The sequence below is a fragment of the Sphaeramia orbicularis genome, chromosome 1, assembly GCF_902148855.1.
Source record: "Sphaeramia orbicularis chromosome 1, fSphaOr1.1, whole genome shotgun sequence".
In the NCBI taxonomy this organism is placed as follows: domain Eukaryota; kingdom Metazoa; phylum Chordata; class Actinopteri; order Kurtiformes; family Apogonidae; genus Sphaeramia; species Sphaeramia orbicularis.
The window spans coordinates 31,083,678-31,103,322 of NC_043957.1; the positions used below are offsets into that span (position 1 = coordinate 31,083,678).

The 19,645-nt window shown below is 36.7% G+C and overlaps 2 protein-coding genes across 2 annotated transcripts in view; both read left to right on the forward strand.

Moving 5' to 3' along the window:
• Nucleotides 1-7,658, forward strand: part of c3a.1 (complement C3a, tandem duplicate 1) — a 22,255-nt gene extending 14,597 nt beyond the window's left edge. Inside the window, exons 29-43 of the mRNA XM_030135407.1 lie at nt 1-68; nt 255-340; nt 1,171-1,248; nt 1,331-1,486; nt 1,578-1,640; nt 2,882-2,963; nt 3,089-3,137; nt 4,226-4,316; nt 5,337-5,426; nt 5,506-5,608; nt 5,706-5,795; nt 6,624-6,716; nt 6,813-6,896; nt 7,025-7,169; nt 7,447-7,658. The exon at nt 1-68 is cut by the window's left edge and continues 83 nt beyond it. Of these exons, the coding sequence (XP_029991267.1) occupies nt 1-68; nt 255-340; nt 1,171-1,248; nt 1,331-1,486; nt 1,578-1,640; nt 2,882-2,963; nt 3,089-3,137; nt 4,226-4,316; nt 5,337-5,426; nt 5,506-5,608; nt 5,706-5,795; nt 6,624-6,716; nt 6,813-6,896; nt 7,025-7,169; nt 7,447-7,588 (1,420 nt within the window). The 3' untranslated portion in view covers nt 7,589-7,658. The remainder of the gene's footprint in view (nt 69-254; nt 341-1,170; nt 1,249-1,330; nt 1,487-1,577; nt 1,641-2,881; nt 2,964-3,088; nt 3,138-4,225; nt 4,317-5,336; nt 5,427-5,505; nt 5,609-5,705; nt 5,796-6,623; nt 6,717-6,812; nt 6,897-7,024; nt 7,170-7,446) is intronic.
• Nucleotides 7,659-12,709: 5,051 nt separating this feature from the next.
• On the forward strand, nt 12,710-18,356 carry LOC115420185 (histone chaperone asf1b-B-like). The gene is made up of 4 exons (XM_030135443.1): nt 12,710-13,012; nt 14,259-14,374; nt 14,524-14,700; nt 17,357-18,356. The coding sequence occupies exons 1-4, from the start codon at nt 12,904-12,906 to the stop codon at nt 17,552-17,554; spliced, it is 600 nt and encodes a 199-aa protein (XP_029991303.1). The 5' UTR covers nt 12,710-12,903; the 3' UTR covers nt 17,555-18,356.
• The last annotated feature ends 1,289 nt before the right edge of the window (nt 18,357-19,645 follow it).

The window sequence follows — 19,645 nt, forward strand, 5'->3', positions numbered from 1 at the left end:
GACATCATACGCTCTGGCCAATGAAAACAAACTGAACAAAGAGATCCTCTACAATTTTGTCTCCCCAGGTTTCATCACATATCTTTATTCCTAAAAAAGAAATGGGAGCTTTGAAAAAATAAGAAGAATGAGATCAGTTAAAAGCAGTGTCCCTGATACATGTTCTTCTATCTTTCATTCTGATGTTAATATAGTCATGTTTTTAGAAGAGGGTGAATTAGTTGTAATAACAGTGTGCGTCTTCCTTCCTTCAGCGCTCACCCACTGGCCAGCACCTAAGGGACGTGTCTACACACTGGAGGCCACAGCTTATGCGCTTCTGGCATTGACCAAAGCCAGGGTGAGCATATGTTTTAATTCCATGAAGTCATCATCAACTGTCTCACTGTAGCATTAGTGCTGGCCATGTTCAAAACTACACTGGTTTAAGGCAGGGGTGTCAAACTCATTTTAGTTGAGGGGCACATACAACCCAATATTATCTCAATTGGGCTGGACCAGTAAAATAATGACAATGAAAAAAGTTACATTACATTATGAAAATGTCTACATGTACAAAGTATCCTTAAAAAATGTGAATAACACGAACAACCTGAAATTTCTTAGGAAAAATAAGTGCAATTTTAACAATATCATGCCTCAGTTTATAACTTACACATGTGCATTACAATTTACAGATTACAGTGGGTCTATAAATGCACAAAATATTTAGTAAAAGGCAGAATATTGTTAGAATTTCACTTACTTCTCTTAACACATTACTGGTTGTTCATATTTTTTCATGGTATTCACATTTTTGTGAAAGGCTTATGTGTAAATGTATACATTTTCATGTAATTTCACTTTTTTATACTTAAATAGGAAAAAAAATGTAAGTTGTCATCATTTAAAGGTTATTATGATAGTATTTTACTAGTCCAACCCACTAGAGACCAAAGTAGGGCATTATATGGCCCTTAAACTAAAATGATTGATTGTTAATATTTTCAGTGTAATTTGTGGGTTTCATAAATTTATCCCACAGGACAGACCGGACCCTTTGACGGGCTGGTTTTGGCCCCTGGGCCGTTTGTTTGACACCCCTGTTTTAAGGATAATAATGGTTCAAAGTGTGACAGATTAAATAGATTGCAAAGATGTAATCCTTTTTCTTTCCTGTCATCAATAAAGGCCTTTGAGGAAGCCAGACCAGTTGTCAAATGGTTCAACAAACAGCAGAAGGTCGGCGGAGGCTACGGATCGACACAAGTAAGACAGAACCGTCTGTCAAAATTGAAGTCTACTTCACTTTTTGTGATGTGGTTTAGCAGTCGTTGTCTTTCCTTTCCAGGCCACCATAATCGTGTATCAGGCTGTCGCTGAGTACTGGTCCTCTGCGAAGGAACCGGAGTATGACCTCGATGTTGACATCTTGTTGCCAGGCAGGTCGTCTCCAGACAAGTTTAACTTTAACAGAGGCAATCACTTTATGACAAGAACATCCAAGGTAAATGTCACACGGTGCCACCATTTCTGTTGTCCGTTAGTTTTCTTCCCTCTTCTCATATGTGTTTTTGTGCCTATTTTCCACTAAACAGATCAATGATATAAACCAGGATGTCAGAGTGACTGCCACGGGTACAGGAGAAGCAACATTAACTGTAAGGAAATACTATTTTTCTTTGTTATCACTAATACATTTTTGCACCTGTTGTGTGTCAGTATTCCCCTTTTTAACTCCTATTACCATAATACCAGTGTAAGTACACATATTCACTCCAGTACTGCACTTATGTACAAATTATGTACTTTTACAAACTGCTTTACTTGAGTGTTATGCCTTTTATTTACAATAGTACTTCACACTTTAGAGGCAAAGACTGTACTTTTTACTTTTAGCTAAATTTGTCTGACAGCTTTACTAGTTATATATCAGATGATTTCATGTCCTGGCCATTTAAAAAACTAATAACTGATTGTTATTATAGTTTAAACCCAGGGTTTATGCGGATCATTAAAAAGCATTTGAAGTCATTAAATAAATTTTGTGAAATTTAAAGCCTTAAATAGGCCGTCCAAAAAGCATTAAATTCAAAGTCCAGAGGCATTAAAAAATTAAGTATGCTTGATGGAAAAAAAACATTGTTATTCACGATTTATTTTGATTATATAAACATTTAATAATTTTGATGCAAGTATAGTGTGATGATTGACAGGCGGAACCCTTTAATTGGCTATTGTTTATGGTCGATACACAAAGTCACAAGACCGGATGCTTGGAATGCAACATGTTGTGAGCATGCTCATGCCGTGGTGAAAGAGCGGGGGGGATATTAGCAAATTTGGGAAAAATGAAAAATGAGAAAATGAGAAAATGCAAGTTTCAGTAGAAGTGGTTGGAGGAGGAACTATTCAAAACCTGGTTAAAGCCTGTCAACGGTAAATCATCATAAAACTATATATAAAACTGTATGTGGGCATTAAATTTGTTTAAAGTGGCTTTAAAAGGAGCATTAAAAAGCATTAAATTAGATTTGCTGATATCTGCAGAAACCCTTAAACCAGTGTTTCCAATGTAAAGCAGTGTGTAGTGTGTAGATTTTTCCCTCTAAACTTCTCAAGTGTTTTTTTGTTGTTTTTTTTTTTTACTAAATATTCAAATCTTAAGAAATCTCATTAGAAACTACAGATCACAGGAAGCTGAAAAATTAAAAACCTTTTTTTTCTTTTTTCCTCTGCCATTTATTATGGGATGTGGCCTAAGATTTATCTGGTATCCCTGAATATAAAACTGCAGTAATATGCTGCAGCAACACTACTGCAAAATTAATAATCAATGTCACACATAACAGATAACAGATAATTCGATCAATATAAAGATGCTTTGTTATTATTTTAACAGATGGTGTCGCTCTATTATGCTCGGCCTGTAGAAAAGGAGAGTGACTGTCAGAAGTTTAATGTATCTGTGGAGCTCATTCCAGGTAATTTAGTTTGGTTGGTTCTGTTTTTATCAGTTTATTTTGCTTGTATTTGTATTTTGTATTTTGTATTCTCATCGGTTCTGGTGCTAAACAATTAAAATATATCTCATGTTTTGTTTTTCCAGAGAAAATTAGTGAAGAAGAGAGAATATACAAGTTGAAAATAGAGGTTTTGTAAGTACAATGACATTATACAACAATAGCTCACAACAAAATCATCTCTGTGCAGTCACCGCCAATTTACTATTATAAATATTCATATACTGTACAATTACGTAGCCTGGCTTAAAAAAACAAACAAACCCTCACTCTAATATTTTGTTGCACTACCTTTAGCTTTTCCATGGCATTCTTTGGACAAGCTTATACATTGTCACAATATTTTTTTCCGTCCAGAGCTACATTGAGTTTTGACAAGATCTTTAATTGGTAATAGGAGAGACCTCTGCATTAAGTCTTCTCCAGAACATCCCAAAAATTCTCAGTGGGGTTTTGGACTTCATGCATTGCAGAACCTAGACCTGACCAACTGAACCAACCCCAGATCACAACACTGCCCCCACATGCTTGTACTGTAGGCACTATGCATGACTGGTAAACACTTCATCCACCATCACTCTGGACCAGGGTCAGTCTGGACTCATTAGACCACATGACCTTTTTCCATTAAAACACAGTTCATTCTTTCTCTTCTCTTTTTCCATTTGTCATCACTGATAAATCGTTTTCCTGCAGTTCCACAGCTGTATAGCTTCTAGTTTCATAAGTTCTCTTCACATTGTGTGTGAGGAAATGTTCCTGTTAAACACAGCTATTAGCTATTAACGATTTAATTTCACACTTTTAAGTAATCTACAATTACATGTCTTCTTCATAGATGTTGGTTCATGATTGTCCATCCAAGTTTTGATAGCATGTTGAACAATTTTTAACTCAATTTTACTAGTTTCGGTATCTCCTTAGTTATTTTCTTTGCTTGTTGTTGACCAATAATTTAAACACCTTGAAGTAACATCTTTTCCACAACCACAGGATATGTCATCTCACATAGTTGTTTTAGAAATGAGACGTTACTTACTGTGTCAGTTAAGGTTAAATAACTTGTTGCTGCTAAAACGTATTAAACACTGAAGACTATTTGCTATGTTCAATCCATTTGGGGACTTTTTTTGGTCAGGCTGTGTATGAACACAGAGACTTGGCCTCTTTCTCACTGCTGTTTATTAACATTATTTTAATTTTTCTGTCCATTTTCTGTACAGGTATAAGGACCGGGATAATGATGCAACCATGTCCATCTTGGACATTGGCCTGCTGACCGGCTTCACCGCTGATACAAACGATTTGAACTTGGTAAGAGCTTTCACTGTATTCTGTAACCGGACACATTTACCATCACATTCACCATTTATGACTCATTCAATTTGATCTGACACATTTGTTTGTTTATTTCAAGCATTCACAGAATACATGCAAATTCAAAATTCCCCCCCCCAAAAAAATCATTCATTTATACTCAATAAGGAGTGGGAAGAAGAAAAACTTATTTAATCCCACCCCCATTCCCATCTTCAAATAACTGAACATAATAACTTTTAAATACTCACTCCTGTCCTTTGTCTTCGAGCCAGAACAATTAACAAAATAGAACAAAATAGGCCTATACCAAATTAGAATAAACTCATTTGACAGTATTTACATTGTATAACCAAAATGTGTCTAAAAAAATAGAAACAAAATACATTCCTGGTGGTGTTACCACAGGTAACAGTTAACCGTCAACTTACATGATAATTATTACATACCAACAATGGTAAAAACAAAAAACTGCAATACCACAAGTGGTAAAGGACAGCAATAATAACATACCAACAATTGTAAGAAAAAACCCCCAAAAAACTACAATTGCACTAATGGTAAAGGGAAGCACATACCAGCGATGGTAAGAATAGTACCAGATCGTAATGGACAACACAGACCAACTAGATGAGGAACAACAAGCACACATTAACATTTAAGACAGAGTATTTATGGAACATCACTTTTAAGACCCTCCATCTTTATACTGGGACCAGACCATATTTTTGTATAGCAGTTTAAATCGGTGGGTATTTTGGCATTGCTTGTGTTGGATGTCCAGACTGTTCCAAAGTTTCACACCACATACAGACACACAAAAGCGTTTACAAGTGGTTGGAAATTTGGGTAATACGAAATCTCCAAAACCTCTCAAATAGGCAGAGTATATATATATATATATATATATATATATATATATATATATATATATATATATATATATATATATAGGCAAAATAAAAAGATTTTTGGTGATTCACAATGATATCTGTGTGTGTGTTTGTTTATATGCAGTTGTCTAAAGGACCCGCTCGCACCATAGCAAAATATGAGATGAATGAAGTCCTATCAGAACGAGGCTCACTCATTATCTACCTGGACAAGGTAACGCATGAGTCTTTTCTCCTTTTGTCTGTTGTCACTGCTTCATTCTCGCTCACCTTTAAATGGCATCTCTCTACAGGTTTCTCACACGCACCCAGAGGAGATTTCCTTTAGGGTCCAGCAGACTTTTAAAGGGGCCATCTTACAACCAGCTGTTGTGTCTGTTTATGAATACTATGACCGTGAGTGTCACTTGGCAAATGTGCCACCAGAGACTATTGCCTCAATCAGTATAAAATATTTGGATATCTGGTGAATAAATCATATTTCTCATTGCAGAGACACCTTGTCTGAAGTTCTACCACCCAGAGAGGGAGGCTGGAAGGCTGATGAGACTCTGTAGAAATGAAGAATGCACATGTGCTGAAGGTAAAGAGGAAGAAAAAAAGAAGTCTAAATAGGGGATGTATTCTCCCAAACAAGAGGAGTTAACTTTCTACATGGAGGTATAGATTATGGGGAGGATGTTTACTTCCAGAGAAACCACATTTAGTCCACTTTTACTCAAACATTACCAATGTAAGAACTAAAATTACTTCTTAGGATAAAAATACTTAAATCCAAGAACTGGACGTGTTTTAAGAAGTAGGAGGAATGAACAGTTCAAAATAAAATTGTGTAGGTTAGACCAATTGGGGGTCTTTCAAAAACGTTTATTTAAAAAGTCTCAAAAAATTTGTACAAAATTATAGATCTGTTAAAGAATATATCGCTCTTCAATAGATTTCACCAGGATTTTAATCAGATATGGCTAAAATATATGGCCTTTTATTATTCTGCAGTCAATCTTAATCTTCAAAAAATAAAATAAAATAAAATAAAATAAAATAAAATAAAATAAAATAAAATAAAATAAAATAAAATAAAATGGAGGGCCATGGTTATACTAAAATATTGGATTTGACTGTATTTAATCGGGATAATGTGGATGATGTTATTCAAATACACAATATGAAAGCTAATGTACTGAAAAGCATTTGTAGCTATTGTTAATTTTCAAACCTTGTCTCCATATAGACATATAAACAAAGCATAATATTTTTGAAAAGATGCAAAAAATAAAAATAAAAAGGGGAAACTATCTTCAGGATTAAAGATCAGAATCTGTCAGAACAGGGGAATGATTCTTACTTGCACATGCTGTCATTTAATTGGATCTGTTGTTGGATTTACTTTGTGTCTCTTGTGCATTTTCAGAGAACTGCAGTATGCAAAAGAAGGGTCAAATCAGCAATGATCTACGCACGGAGAAGATTTGTGAAACTACATTAACCAGCAGAATAGATTTTGGTAAGAGAAAATCTTTGTGAAAGTTAGTGATGGGTTTATCGCAACAGTGAATAAAGGCAGAACTGAGCTAACAATTTGCAAATTTTCTGTCCCAAGCATACAAAGTGAGACTGGAAAACTTGGTAGATGATTTGTCCACTGATATTTACAACATGCGGGTAGAAGACGTTATCAAGGAAGGTTGGTAATCATTTTCTTTGTACCTTCAAAGTTATTCACATCCACCGACTGCCTACATTCACTGCTTTGTCGAGTGAAGTTTCTGTAATCAATTAGCATCTGTCCTTTATCCATGATTTTACTTCCAGGAAGTTATGATGTAGGTCCCCAAGGTGGACTGCGTCCTTTCCTTGGTTATCAACATTGCAGAGAGGCTCTAGATCTAAAGCCAAACAAAACCTACCTTGTCATGGGCACCGCCAAAGACATTCACAGAGATGAACAGCATCAAACGTAAGATTTTCATTTCTAAGTGTATATGAGTTTGTGTATGTCTTGTTTCAATACTGTTTTACTGCTGAAGCCTTGTCTTCAGTGAAGTCTGTCTGTCTTTTATGGAAGAGACTCAACTATGTTGCTGCAGTATTGATAGATACATTAAAGATACAGTTTATTTGTGGGACGGATCCATATTTTTTCTTTTTCATATCAATCCATGTTATGTTCCAATGTGCAACAGATAGTGTGCCACCTGAAGACTGACTATATTTTCTACTGTGCTCCCTCTCAGATTCCAGTATGTACTCGGGGACGGAACCTGGATTGAGTACTGGCCCACAGAGACTGAGTGTCAGACTGATGAATACGACCTCACTTGCCGTGGACTGGACGAGATGGTCCAGCAGTATAAAATATTTGGCTGTCAGCAGTAGAGAAAAAGAAGGAAATATAATGGGTTTAAGCATTTTTCTTTTTACAAATTATGTAAATGTGCAGCTTTACACTGTGATGAATAAATATAATGGTGTCTATCCTGTTGTCTTTGTCTTATATACAAACAGTGATGAGAATAAAGGTTACATGTAACAATCATTAGTCACACCAAAAAAAAGTGTAAGAGAATTACACTTACTAATCAGACTGTTTGTCATTAGAGAGAGGTTGCATCTGAATATAGTCTGTTCTTTTTGGTAAAAGCCAAACATGTAGAATATAACACTGACTACAATAGAGGGTCCGTGTCATCACAGCAAAATGAATGTCAGTGCTAGAGATTCAACAATATCAGCAGTGAATTCTGAAGGGCTCTGAAATTACTGAACAGTGTTGAGTTAACTTAGTGTTTTAGGACACTTCAACTTAATTGCCTTCATCCAAGTTAGATTATGTGAAGATGAAATAATTAAAAAGCACTTTTATCATGATAATGAGCATCTGTGAATCTGTAAACTGTTACGTTTCAGAAGTAACTTTCAGCTGGAGCAGGTTCATAAACAATCCATATAGAATCAGATGATGCTCAAGCTTAGCATTTCGCTTGGGTCTTATATTTGTGTAAAAATAGGTCAGCCTTTAAAAATGTACTTAAAATGTATTCAGTCCCTGTGAAAGTATGGAAACACGTTCTTTTATTGTTTGTTTTTTTTAGAGAAAAATGCATGTTCCTTTGTTTATATGTAACTAACTAGGTAGTATCGGTTTATGTTTGACTACTTTGTGTGATCCACTCAATCATTGGCGTTGTTCTGGCACTGGTGTTCAAAGATATTTAATATTCAGGCCATGCATTAAACAATGTATTAATACATTCCATCTGTGGCTGCCCATTTGTGTTTTTCTGGCATGTAGACCCAAATGCTGCTTGAACAGACAGTTGTCTCTTCATGATTAGACTTGAGTCTAGTTTAGATTTAACTCTCCTTACCTGTGAGGTGGATGGATTATCACTGCAAAGGAGAAGTGCTCATTAACATAGATTTAGACAGATTTGTGAACAATATTTGAGAGAAATAGGCCTTTTGTGTACGTAGAAAAAGTCTTCAATCTTTGAGTTCAGCTCATGAAAAATGAGAGCAAAAACAAAAGTGTTGCATTTATATATTTGTTCAGTGTACGATTTCAGGATGGCTGCAATGATCAACAGACAGGAGGCAGAGATGGAGGTGGGAGAGCTGAAGATGTTGAGATTTTCTTTGGGAGTGATGATGATGGACAGGATTAGGAATAACCGCAACAAAGGGACATCTTAGGTTGGACATTTTGGGGACAAAGTGAGAGGCCAAATAAGATGGTTGGGACATGTGCAAAGAAGGAATGGTGAATATATTTGTAGAAGGAAGATGAAGATGGAGCTACTGAAGAGGAGATTAATGGGTGTGGTGAAGGAGGATATGCAGGTAGAAGATACAGAAGACAGGGTCAGATGGAAGGAGATGATTTGCTATGGCGACCCCTAAAGGGAGCAACCCAAAGTAGTAGGCAAGGCAAGTTTATTTGTACAGTACATTTCGTTCAGATGGTAATTTAAAGTGCTTTACAAAAATAAAAGACAAATTTTAATACATAGACGAGAATCAAGATTAAAAACAGTGGGAAACGCCTAACAGGTTTGTGTGAGGGATGTCAGGAGGAGTAGTCTGTGGAGCATGTTGTCCTTAGGCGCAGTAAATATGAGACACAGAAGAGAGGAGATGAAGAGGAGGGTAACAGAGTTAGGAGTGAATTAATTTATAGTGAAGGGGGTATTAAAAATGGGTAAGAGAGCACAGGTTAGGGTACTTATGGATTTCTTAAAGAGCACAGGGGTATATGATAGGATTAGAGGTGTACTGGGGGTTTATTGTGGAGAACAGATAGAAAGTATGAGTACATGAGAACGTAGGTGTGTATGTGTGAATGGATGCAGGTTTATGCTATTTTTATTTATCATTTATCATTTATATTATGGGGGTGGGACCTTTCTGTGTGGAGTTTGCATGTTCTCCCCGTGTCTGCATGGGTTCTCTCCGGGTACTCCGGCTTCCTCCCACCATCCAAAGACATGCACTGATAGGTTAATTGGTTAATCTAAATTGCCAATAGGTGTGAATGTGAGAGTGATTGTTTGTCTCTATATGTCAGCCCTGCGATGAACTGGCGACTTGTCTAGGGTGTACCCCGCCTTCGCCCCTATGTAGCTGGGATAGGCTCCAAGCGACCCCCGTGACCCTAGTGAGGATAAAGCGGGTTCAGAAAATGAATGAATATTTATATTATGGGGATAAAGAATGTTAATCTATTGTCTGACCCACACTCTACAGCAAAAGGTGGCAGTAATGCACCATTAAGATGGATGCTGACCACCGTAAAACACGAAGAAGAAGAAGATGATGATGATGAAATTCTTTATTCAGTCATCACATAATAATACAACCAGAGTCAACAACAACACTTCAAACATTACAAACATTACCAACAGGTTAATGACTGAAAAGGCACATGCAGAAGCAAAATGCTCACATTAATGCCTGTTTACAGAACAAATTCAGCTACCCAGCATTCATTATAGGAAAAAGAAAAAAAAAACAACAATGCACACAACCAAACAAACAAGCAAAACATAAAAAGGTGAAAATAAACCAGAAAAATAGAAAACTTAACCCAGCAAATTAACGGTCATTTACTGTAGAATCAAAATAAATTATTTACCTATTACTTATTAGAGTTTAACAATTGTATCCTTCAAAACTTGCCTTACGTACCATTTTTTTTTAAATATCAGAAATGGGCTACACATTCTTAAATCCATGCTGGCCTTATTCCATAGTTTAACTCCAACAACAGATATGCAGTACATCTTCTTTTTGTCTCGTTTTTAGCTTTTTGTGCAACAAATTTACAAACATCTTGCAAATCATATTTAGACTCGTGTTGAGAAGAACCTTTGTACACAGACGGGGAGTAACTTTAATTTGGCTTTATACATTATTTGCTTTATTTTATAGTAAACCAAATCATTAAATTTCATAATATGGGATTTCATTCAAACAGTTCATTAGTATGTTCATAGTAACCGGCCTTATTAATAATACATATGGCTTGAAGAAGAAGAAGAAGAAGAAGAAGAAGAAGAAGAAAAGAAGATTAAAAACCATAAAAGACAAAATTTTATATAAAATATTTTAAAACTGAAGATGGTTAAAATAGAAAGTTGTCAGCTATCATATGCAGAGCTAAAAAATGTTTTTTTTTTCAGCTTGCACTAAAACATTGTCAGTGAGTTGGGGCTTGTCTAATATCATTACAAAGACTATTCCAGACTATTTAGCTGCATATAAACTACTAGTACTAGTGGACAACAAGTGAGTGAATCTGTCAAAGAGTGCAAAGATAGTAGGATATGTCAGATACAGGGTCAGTATCCATCAATGTTATAATAGTTTTGGATTTTTCGTTATAGTTTAGCTTTATTTAGTTTTGACTTTTTTTTTCTCTAATTCAGTCAGTTTTAATTCGTTTTTAGAGCAGGTTTGTTAGTTTTTATTAGTTTTTGTTATTTTCTAAATGCTTAATTTTAGTTTAGTTTTAGTTTCTTTATATCTTTTCTCTTCTTCTCCGTCGAATTCAAATAAATCCCAGACAGGATTCTGCTGCTTTCTCCCACCTTTAGTCTCCATGTTTCCAGATAGAATGGGGACCAGAAGACGACTAAATGACAAGTGACAAGAAATGACAGACCGTTAAATATCATATGGTGCCGGCAGCTAAAATTGCTTGAGGGAAATAAATCGATTTTATATCAATACGACATTGACAAAGATGAAAACGAAGGGAATTTCATCCATAATTTTTATATGTTTTAGTTAGTTTTGTAAACACACAATACGGTTTCAGTTAGTTATCGGGGTTTTTTTTCTTTTTTTTTTTTCTGAACATTCTTTTTATTGAACATTTTCAAAATTATCTAGTCCAGCGCAGTACATACAGGTTCTATGAAATATAAGGCAGATCCAAATTATGTCCACAGCGATGATCTCAAAAGTTCCTATTAAGTCTATTTCAGGTAGTTGCAGTCTGAGTTCCCAGATATTCCAACACTTTTCCAAACTTTGCTGTACAGACATCCTTCTGATCGTTAATATAAAATCTTAGTCTTTCCAGAGAAATATAGTCTGATATCAAACACTTCCACAGATGTATTGAAGGAGGTTCTTCTCCAACCCATTTGATCATAACAGCCTTTCGGCCCAACATTAACAAAAACTGAACAGTATACTTATGTGTTCTCAATGATTCAGGAATATATCCAAATAGACACAATAATGGATTAGGCTGTAACTGGTGCTTGATGACCACACTAACCTCAACACATATAGTTTACCAAAACTGTTGAATTTTTTCACATTCCCCTGAGGCAGTGAAGTCTTGTCCCTGAAATAGTTTTACATTTGGGTCAGTTTGGAGAGGCCCCTGCTGTATATTTACTGTACATATGTGGAGATATATAGACATTTTGTAAAATAGAATATTGCATTTCTCTGAATCTGTTACATATGGATATTTTTGAAGGTAAAAGTAAGATTTCCTCCCATACATCAGTATCTATTGTTGTTTTCAGCTGAGTTTCCCACGATTTCCATAAGAATGATAACTTATCAGTATTCAAATGCTGCAGCTTTGAATAAAATTTGGAGACAAAGTGACTTTGATTAAGACTATCTAAAAGGGTCTTTTCCAATAAATTGAGGTCATCTGGGAGATTAAGAGTTTCCATTTTGGTTTGTACATAGTGTTTTTTTTTTTTTTTAGTTATAGTTTTTATTTATTTCAGTTAACGAAAATGTTTTTACAATTCTAGTTTATGTCATTTCGTTAGTTTTTTTTTTTTAACGATAATAACCTTGGTATGCATTGTAGTAATGAAGTACATTTCCTTTTTCTTGCAGTATTTAAATGTTTGACTCGAGTGGGAATCAATGAACATACCATCCTGTCCACACGGTGGCAGCAGCAGGTCGAAGGCATACACAAACCTGCCCGAAATAAAGTAGGTGAAGAAAAGAACCGCGGTCTTCAGTGACGTGTTTCCTTTTTCCAAGCCGCCTCTGGTCATGTTAGTATTGTTGAAGAATAGAAGACCGACCTATAACTTACATTTTTGAGACAGGAAAAGACAGAGTTTGAGAGGCACCCCGGAGACGTCGCTTTAGTTTAGCAGAGGTTGGACCAGAACTCTTAATTTGAGGCGCTTCAGTATACTGCTAACGTTATGGCTAAGGTACAAGTGTTGAATGTGGCTGTCCTGGACAACCCGAGTCCATTTGGAAACCCGTTCCAGTTCGAAATAACCTTTGAATGCATGGAGGATTTGCCCGAAGGTGAGTATTGTTTTCAGCTAACACATTAGCATGCTATGCTTGTAAAAGTCACTGTCTGTTCAATTCTAGCTATTGCACGCTGTCATTAGACCCCTCCGTTCAAGCTGTAACTGTTTTAATGCTCGTGTGTGGTGAATTAAAACGGACCTCTCACAAATATATATAATGTTACCTATATTCAGATCTAGTTACTGATATTTATTCTGTTAAGTTATTGAAAATTGGCGCTGGCGCGTTTGTGCTCATAGCCCCGCCTCCTGTCTGCAGTGATTGGTCAGGTGGCGTTCTAGGGAGTATTTTTCAAGAGGCTGATTGGTTATCGTCTAATGAGTCTGTGTTCAGTGACAGGCTCGAAAAGAGTTGCCGCGAAAGCCCAGAATCTTTGTGAATGTAAAAGTGAGACCGTTACTGTCACAAATATCAATATGTATATTTTAATTACCTCCGCCAAGGAGGTTATGTTTTTGCCAGGGTTTGTTTGTTTGTTTGTCTGTCTGTTTGTCTGTCCGTTAGTGTGCAACATAACTCAAAAAGTTATGGACAGATTTGGATGAAATTTTCAAACAAACCCTGGCAAAAACATAACCTCCTTGGCGTTGGGGGGGGCCCACAGGGGGGGCCACTGATCAGCCTTGGCGGAGGTCTGTGCTCTCCGAGTGCTTCTAGTTAGGAATAAATCAGAATCGGAATCATCATTATTTCCCAATTGGATAAACACATTCAAAGAACATTTTGCCGGTAAATGTTGTCTCTCTTGTAATTGACAAATGCAAGATATAATTTTAAAATGTAGGGAAAGTAAAATCAGAAGAAAGGAAACTCTATACATATAAACGTCTCAAAAACATTTTTGTTTTTTTCTAATCCAACTTCTGAAGCTACTAAAGTCAATGAGTACGCAACTTGTGCAAACCTTACATGTGTTTGGAACTGGCCAGTAGGAAACACAAAAATAAATAAAGATGGTCATTTAAGCCTTCCAAAATAGTACATAAAGTTTACAATAATACCATGTTCTATTACTGATTTTTATGTTTTGCACTTTGTTCTCTGAAGGCAGATCTGAAAGGAAATATGCTGATGAATTGTGTGGTTCAAAATGTTTTTTGTTCCTTGGATATAAATAACATGCCAAATTAATTACTGTTTGTGTATTCATTACTAGTGTCTAGCTGTTTAGAGTATGCCATTTTTTCTGGACAAAACTGATGTTGAAGTATCACTCTTGTCCTGCATGTGATCTCAGATCTGGAATGGAAAATCATCTATGTGGGTTCAGCAGAAAGTGAAGAATATGACCAGGTTCTGGACTCTGTTCTAGTTGGTCCAGTACCTGCTGGCAGACACATGTTTGTTTTTCAGGTGAGTTCATGTGGAGTCTTACTTACTGCTCATCCAGTTAGAAAATACAGCTGAACCTGAGAACCCACTGAATACTTGGACTAAAATGTAAAGTGTTTTTCCATCCTTGGGTTATCTTTTCATTAAATCTTGTTTGTGTGTTTTCTCAGGCTGATGCTCCCAACACTGGACTAATTCCAGAGAGTGACGCTGTAGGAGTGACTGTTGTTCTTATAACCTGCACCTATCGTGGACAGGAATTTATCCGCATCGGTTATTATGTCAACAATGAATACACAGACCCTGAACTACGGGAAAACCCACCTCTCAAACCAAACTACGCACAGGTAACACACACATGCACAAAACATAGCATCTTTATTATATATTTACTGGTATTGGCCAATATCTATCAGTGTGCAGACCATTCTGATGTTTATCAACAGTAGTAATATTTTTAGTGAGAGGAGCATATTAATTTAGAAACTAATACAACTCTAACTTTATCCAATCTCAGCATTAGCTCAGTTTGTAAAAGCTGAGCTCATGTTGGATGGCTGTCAGGCTGATTATGAAAATAACATGGACACTGGGACTTACCAGGTCATGGTAAAAGTACACTGGATATAGTGTCTCACTAGGGCTGCATGATTTTGGCCAAAAATAAAATTCATATATTTTTTTCCCTCTAAAAACTTGATTTTTTCAATTTTTGGGGAAAACTACAAAAGACAACAGTAGTTGACATGTTGTTTTTGTGAGCGGCCCACAATGCAAGGCACTGTTCCCTACCTCAAATCTGTGATGGTATCATGGAATCCCCGAAAATTTCGTGATGGGCCCACAGAACTTATACGAATGTAAGTCAGTGACAGGCATCAGTTGTGCGTGCGTGCGTGCGTGGACCACATCAGATGAATGATCCCCATGCAGTTATATTTGAATTCGGGGATCTATGCGTGGACCACAGCTTACATTGGTATCACTACTGCGGGCCCATCACAGATTTAAAGTCTGTGGTAATTACATGGACTTCTGTAACAGACCGCTCTCACAGTTAGGAGGAGGAGCCTTTGGTAGCCCGGATACGCATGGCTCGGAGACTCAAGAGAGATTAAATCGATTTGATGATATCCCTTTTTTAAAAATTGGCCTAATTTTTAAAATCTGATTTTGATTTTAAAATCGATTAATCGTGCAGCCCCATGTCCTTCTACTGCTAAGTTAACTTGACCTAGTGTTTTATGGATAAAGTAAGGCTGGTGTCTTCAGACAAATAGTCCTTTAGGTAATAATCCTTTACTGTGTGTTGTATTAGTACACATGTCCACGCTCAGACAGTGAAGAAATTTACAAAATTTTATGGATGTTTACAAGGAAAGAAACTGGGCTACATTCGCAAAGACTGTGAAAGGACCAAATCAACAATAGCTTTTATTTCCACACTGTTCTGCGGTTTCTATGTACCTATACAATATTAGCTGAATGCATTTGTAAAGGAGGGGATGGTTTTAATAAGCAGAAGCACCACTCTGTCATATGGCTCACATGATACTCTTTTTGAGAGTTTCCTGATTAGTCACTGTATTAATGAATCAAACAGTTGACAGCGGCTGGATGCAGATGCCTTAGTGTGTTGTGTAGTGACAGACTCATCGGTCAGTGTGTTGTGTCCCATGTAGTGACTCAATGTGTGTCCATGTGGGTCCTGTCTATTTGGTTAGAGGTTTAATGTTCATGGTTAGTTTCAAATGGCATCTTCAGTTCTACAAAACATGACATCCAATCGCATGACAAGACATTTTTATTCCTTATTTTGTGCTTCTCACCCATTTGCTTTCACTTGTTTCAACTGTTTTTCTGCTACCAGTCTGTGCAGACAACTGCAAGTCACATGATTCCAAAATGTCAACAAGATCATATTCACTGAATGCAGTGGGTGACATTTATGTATTGCTCCAATTTTTATGATTGAATTTGTCCACATCAAAAATTCCAGCTCATTGATAAAAAATAAGTACTTATCAATCAAGTGATTAAACATCTCATTCTCATACAAAATTGTGAAATATTTTCTACTTGTAGCCTCTAAAATGCAAGGATTACCCTATTTGTTCTGTTGTGACACAATATTTTTGGATTTTTGACTAAATTACAACACTGTAGGCTCATAAAAATTGTGATGAGCAATTTCTTTATCCATTTAAAAAAAAATCCAAAACATTATTACACACAGCAATAGGCAGCATGGGCAGTTACCACTAGTATTAAACATCTACTGCCCTCTGGTGCAATGAAACAGATTCTACAGGCAATGTTTGGATACAAGTTGTAAAGAATACCAAGGACAAGATTAGGGCTGCCTAAATTATCAAATCGCAATATCTGGCTGAGCACTTATATAATCAGAAACGCAGCAATTTAAAAGTCCAAATTTTGGAAGATTTTAGATGATTGAGAAAAATGGAAAAAAAGAAATGGTGAGGAAAAAAAAAAAAAAAACACAGCCTGTTTAGTGATATTTTGGATTCAGTGACACTGAGCAGAGCATGTAAATGTGTAAAACATGCAAAATGAAAGTCATAATATGTTTTTTTTTTATGTTTTAGTTTCATGATAAGTTTGAAAGCTTGAGTTGACATTTCCAAATGACTAAGATACGACTTTAGTGGCCCCATCATGGGGAAATTTCACAGTTAACAGCAGCAACATACAACACACAAGTGCAAAGAAAAAGACGGGTAGAAAAAAACACAATTGAGAAATGAAATGTATAGGAAAGATATAATCTGTGTAACTAGAATAAAACTGAAATCACATCATGACCATAAACACTTGCTGTATGACTGTAGCTCTCAACAGAAGTTTATGACAGGATCCTGTTTTGCCTCATGGGAAATGTGGAGCTCAACACCGTCTACATTAGACTATCTTAATTCCTGCTGGAACCTTGTTCACAGTTGTAATTTCTACATTGCATCATTGGTGTCTTCATTTCAACAGCTCCAGAGAAATATTTTGGCCTCTAACCCTCGTGTGACCCGCTTCCATATCAACTGGGAAGGCTTGGCAGACAAGATGGAAGACAGCGAGAATGTTGACCCCTCACCCAACATCAGTGGGATGCTTCCCCCATCTTGTCTACCAGGAAAGATGCCTCCTCTTGGACTGATGCCAGACAACTCCATGGACTGCATGTAAGAATCGTCAGTTTCACAAAATGGACCAGAAGCCCAAATGCACATTTGGACAAAGAGCCAAGGATGTATCCGTGTAAGGTTTGGACTTTAAAAGAGAGCATGGTTTTGGCAAAAGGGACACTATTTTTCTACAACATACTCAAATGCAATGGATCTGGAATTATTACAAACTCCATTTTCTCTTTTATACTCTTTCAACACAACAAATCTGCACAATCACCATTGCCTTATTTTACTCTGCCATACATGATGTTGAAGCTTACTGGATGGCATATTCTCACAGCCTTGAGCCTTACAAGTTTGGTGCCAATAATATGCTGTTCATTTTGATCTCTTGAGCCAAACCAAATCTGTGCTGTGGAAAGATTGGCCTGATCTGCAGAATGATCCCTGTCAGAATAGGTGGGGCTGGTAACATAAATGCATGTCTCATCTGAAACTTAAAACTAATAGCACTGATACTGTAGATACATTTGGTTTAAATTATGGGCTACTTTCAGGAACATGCTCCGAGAAGCGAGTTTATCCTATTACCCTGATGGCTTTTGTACTACAGTACTATAATTATGTTGTACATCTTTATCTGGTTGTGCAAAAGCCGTATGTAGGTAAAGGACAACCAGTGAGATGGATGTCATGTTGCATTTTATTCTTTTCTTGATTTCAGCTTAATGTAAATAATGTTTCTCTAGTGCTTGTTTTGTCTTCAAGATAAAACAGCTGATTTTTCCTTTTGTACTTGCTATATATTCTGTCTCAGTATTTATGACAGCTGTGGTTGGGTCAATAAAGTTTGTACTGTAGTCTTGGTGCTGCTTTTTCTCGAGTACCACATCTGATCTTGCACAGCTGCTTTCCATGTTGACTGAAGAAGGCAGTGCAGCAACAACAGCGTGACTTGTACATTGCACATGTGTGTGCGTGCCTAGATCCAGTCTTTCCCCTCCCTGCACTGGCTTCTTTTTTTCCCCATTTCATTCATAAAATGCAGCAGCATCACTCCACCATTTTCACTCTAGCCTCATGTTGCTAGGCAACTACAGTACAAAAGGGAGGGGGAACTGTCTGCTCTCACCCATTTTATCTCTTAGTAGAAGCAGCTAACTCCCCCGTCCATCCATCTGTTACCACTGTCTGCTTCTCACATGTCTACACAGTGTAGCCATACTCATGGAATAGTAATTAGACCCTAGATAAAACTGTTTACATATGTGGCATTAAAACAATGCATATTTAATGTAAGAGTATATGCAGTCATCTCTGACTCCCAATAGCTAGAATCATATTTGTGTAAGTCATTAAGTCAAAAAAAAAAAAAAAAATAGGAAAGAAGCCAAAGTGAGGATTTGTGACATTTTTTAATCTCTCCTGTCACTGTGTATATAGCTTATTGATATCTGAGAAGAAAACAACAAAATATATTTTAGATTTAATAAGAAAAGTAGTTAATGTTAATCGCTGAATGAAAAGAAACGCCAGTGGCTTTAGTTCTGGTAACCAGGTGATTGCACTCTGAATGTACAGATACATCTCAATCACTATCAATATTGAAAATGTTAATTCTAAAGTATAAAACTAGAAGAAGGGCTGCAGTGTCCTATCAAAACTGTTCATCTGAGTTATGATGACAGGTGTAGTTGTTCGGAAATACAGCTATCAGGTGCTTGCTTGTGTTTTTTTTTTTTTTACATTTTCCATAGGCATTTCATACATGTGAAATAATGACTGAAGGATCCTGATTTCAAGTATCCTTCGGCCATCTGCCACAGTCGTCCCAGTTGTAAATAATACAGGTGTATGGAGGAACACGGAGAGGTGCTGCTGGCAGTAAGTGGGCCAGGATGCGGTTCTGCCTTTTTATCCTACACCGATTGTAAAAGGCTGGTCTTTTATTTCCAGTGATTCATTCCCAACCAGATAAATTCTTCTATCCACGACTGTCTGCGATGATCTTTTTAGAAGTCCTGCCAGCCAGATCGAGCCGCGCGTGCGTTAAATTCTGACCAACATTTCTAAAAATAGCTCGCGGTTGACGTCACTCAGCCAAACGTGTATCAGTCGCTTGGCGGCGAAGGGGGGAGGGAGGGTGAAT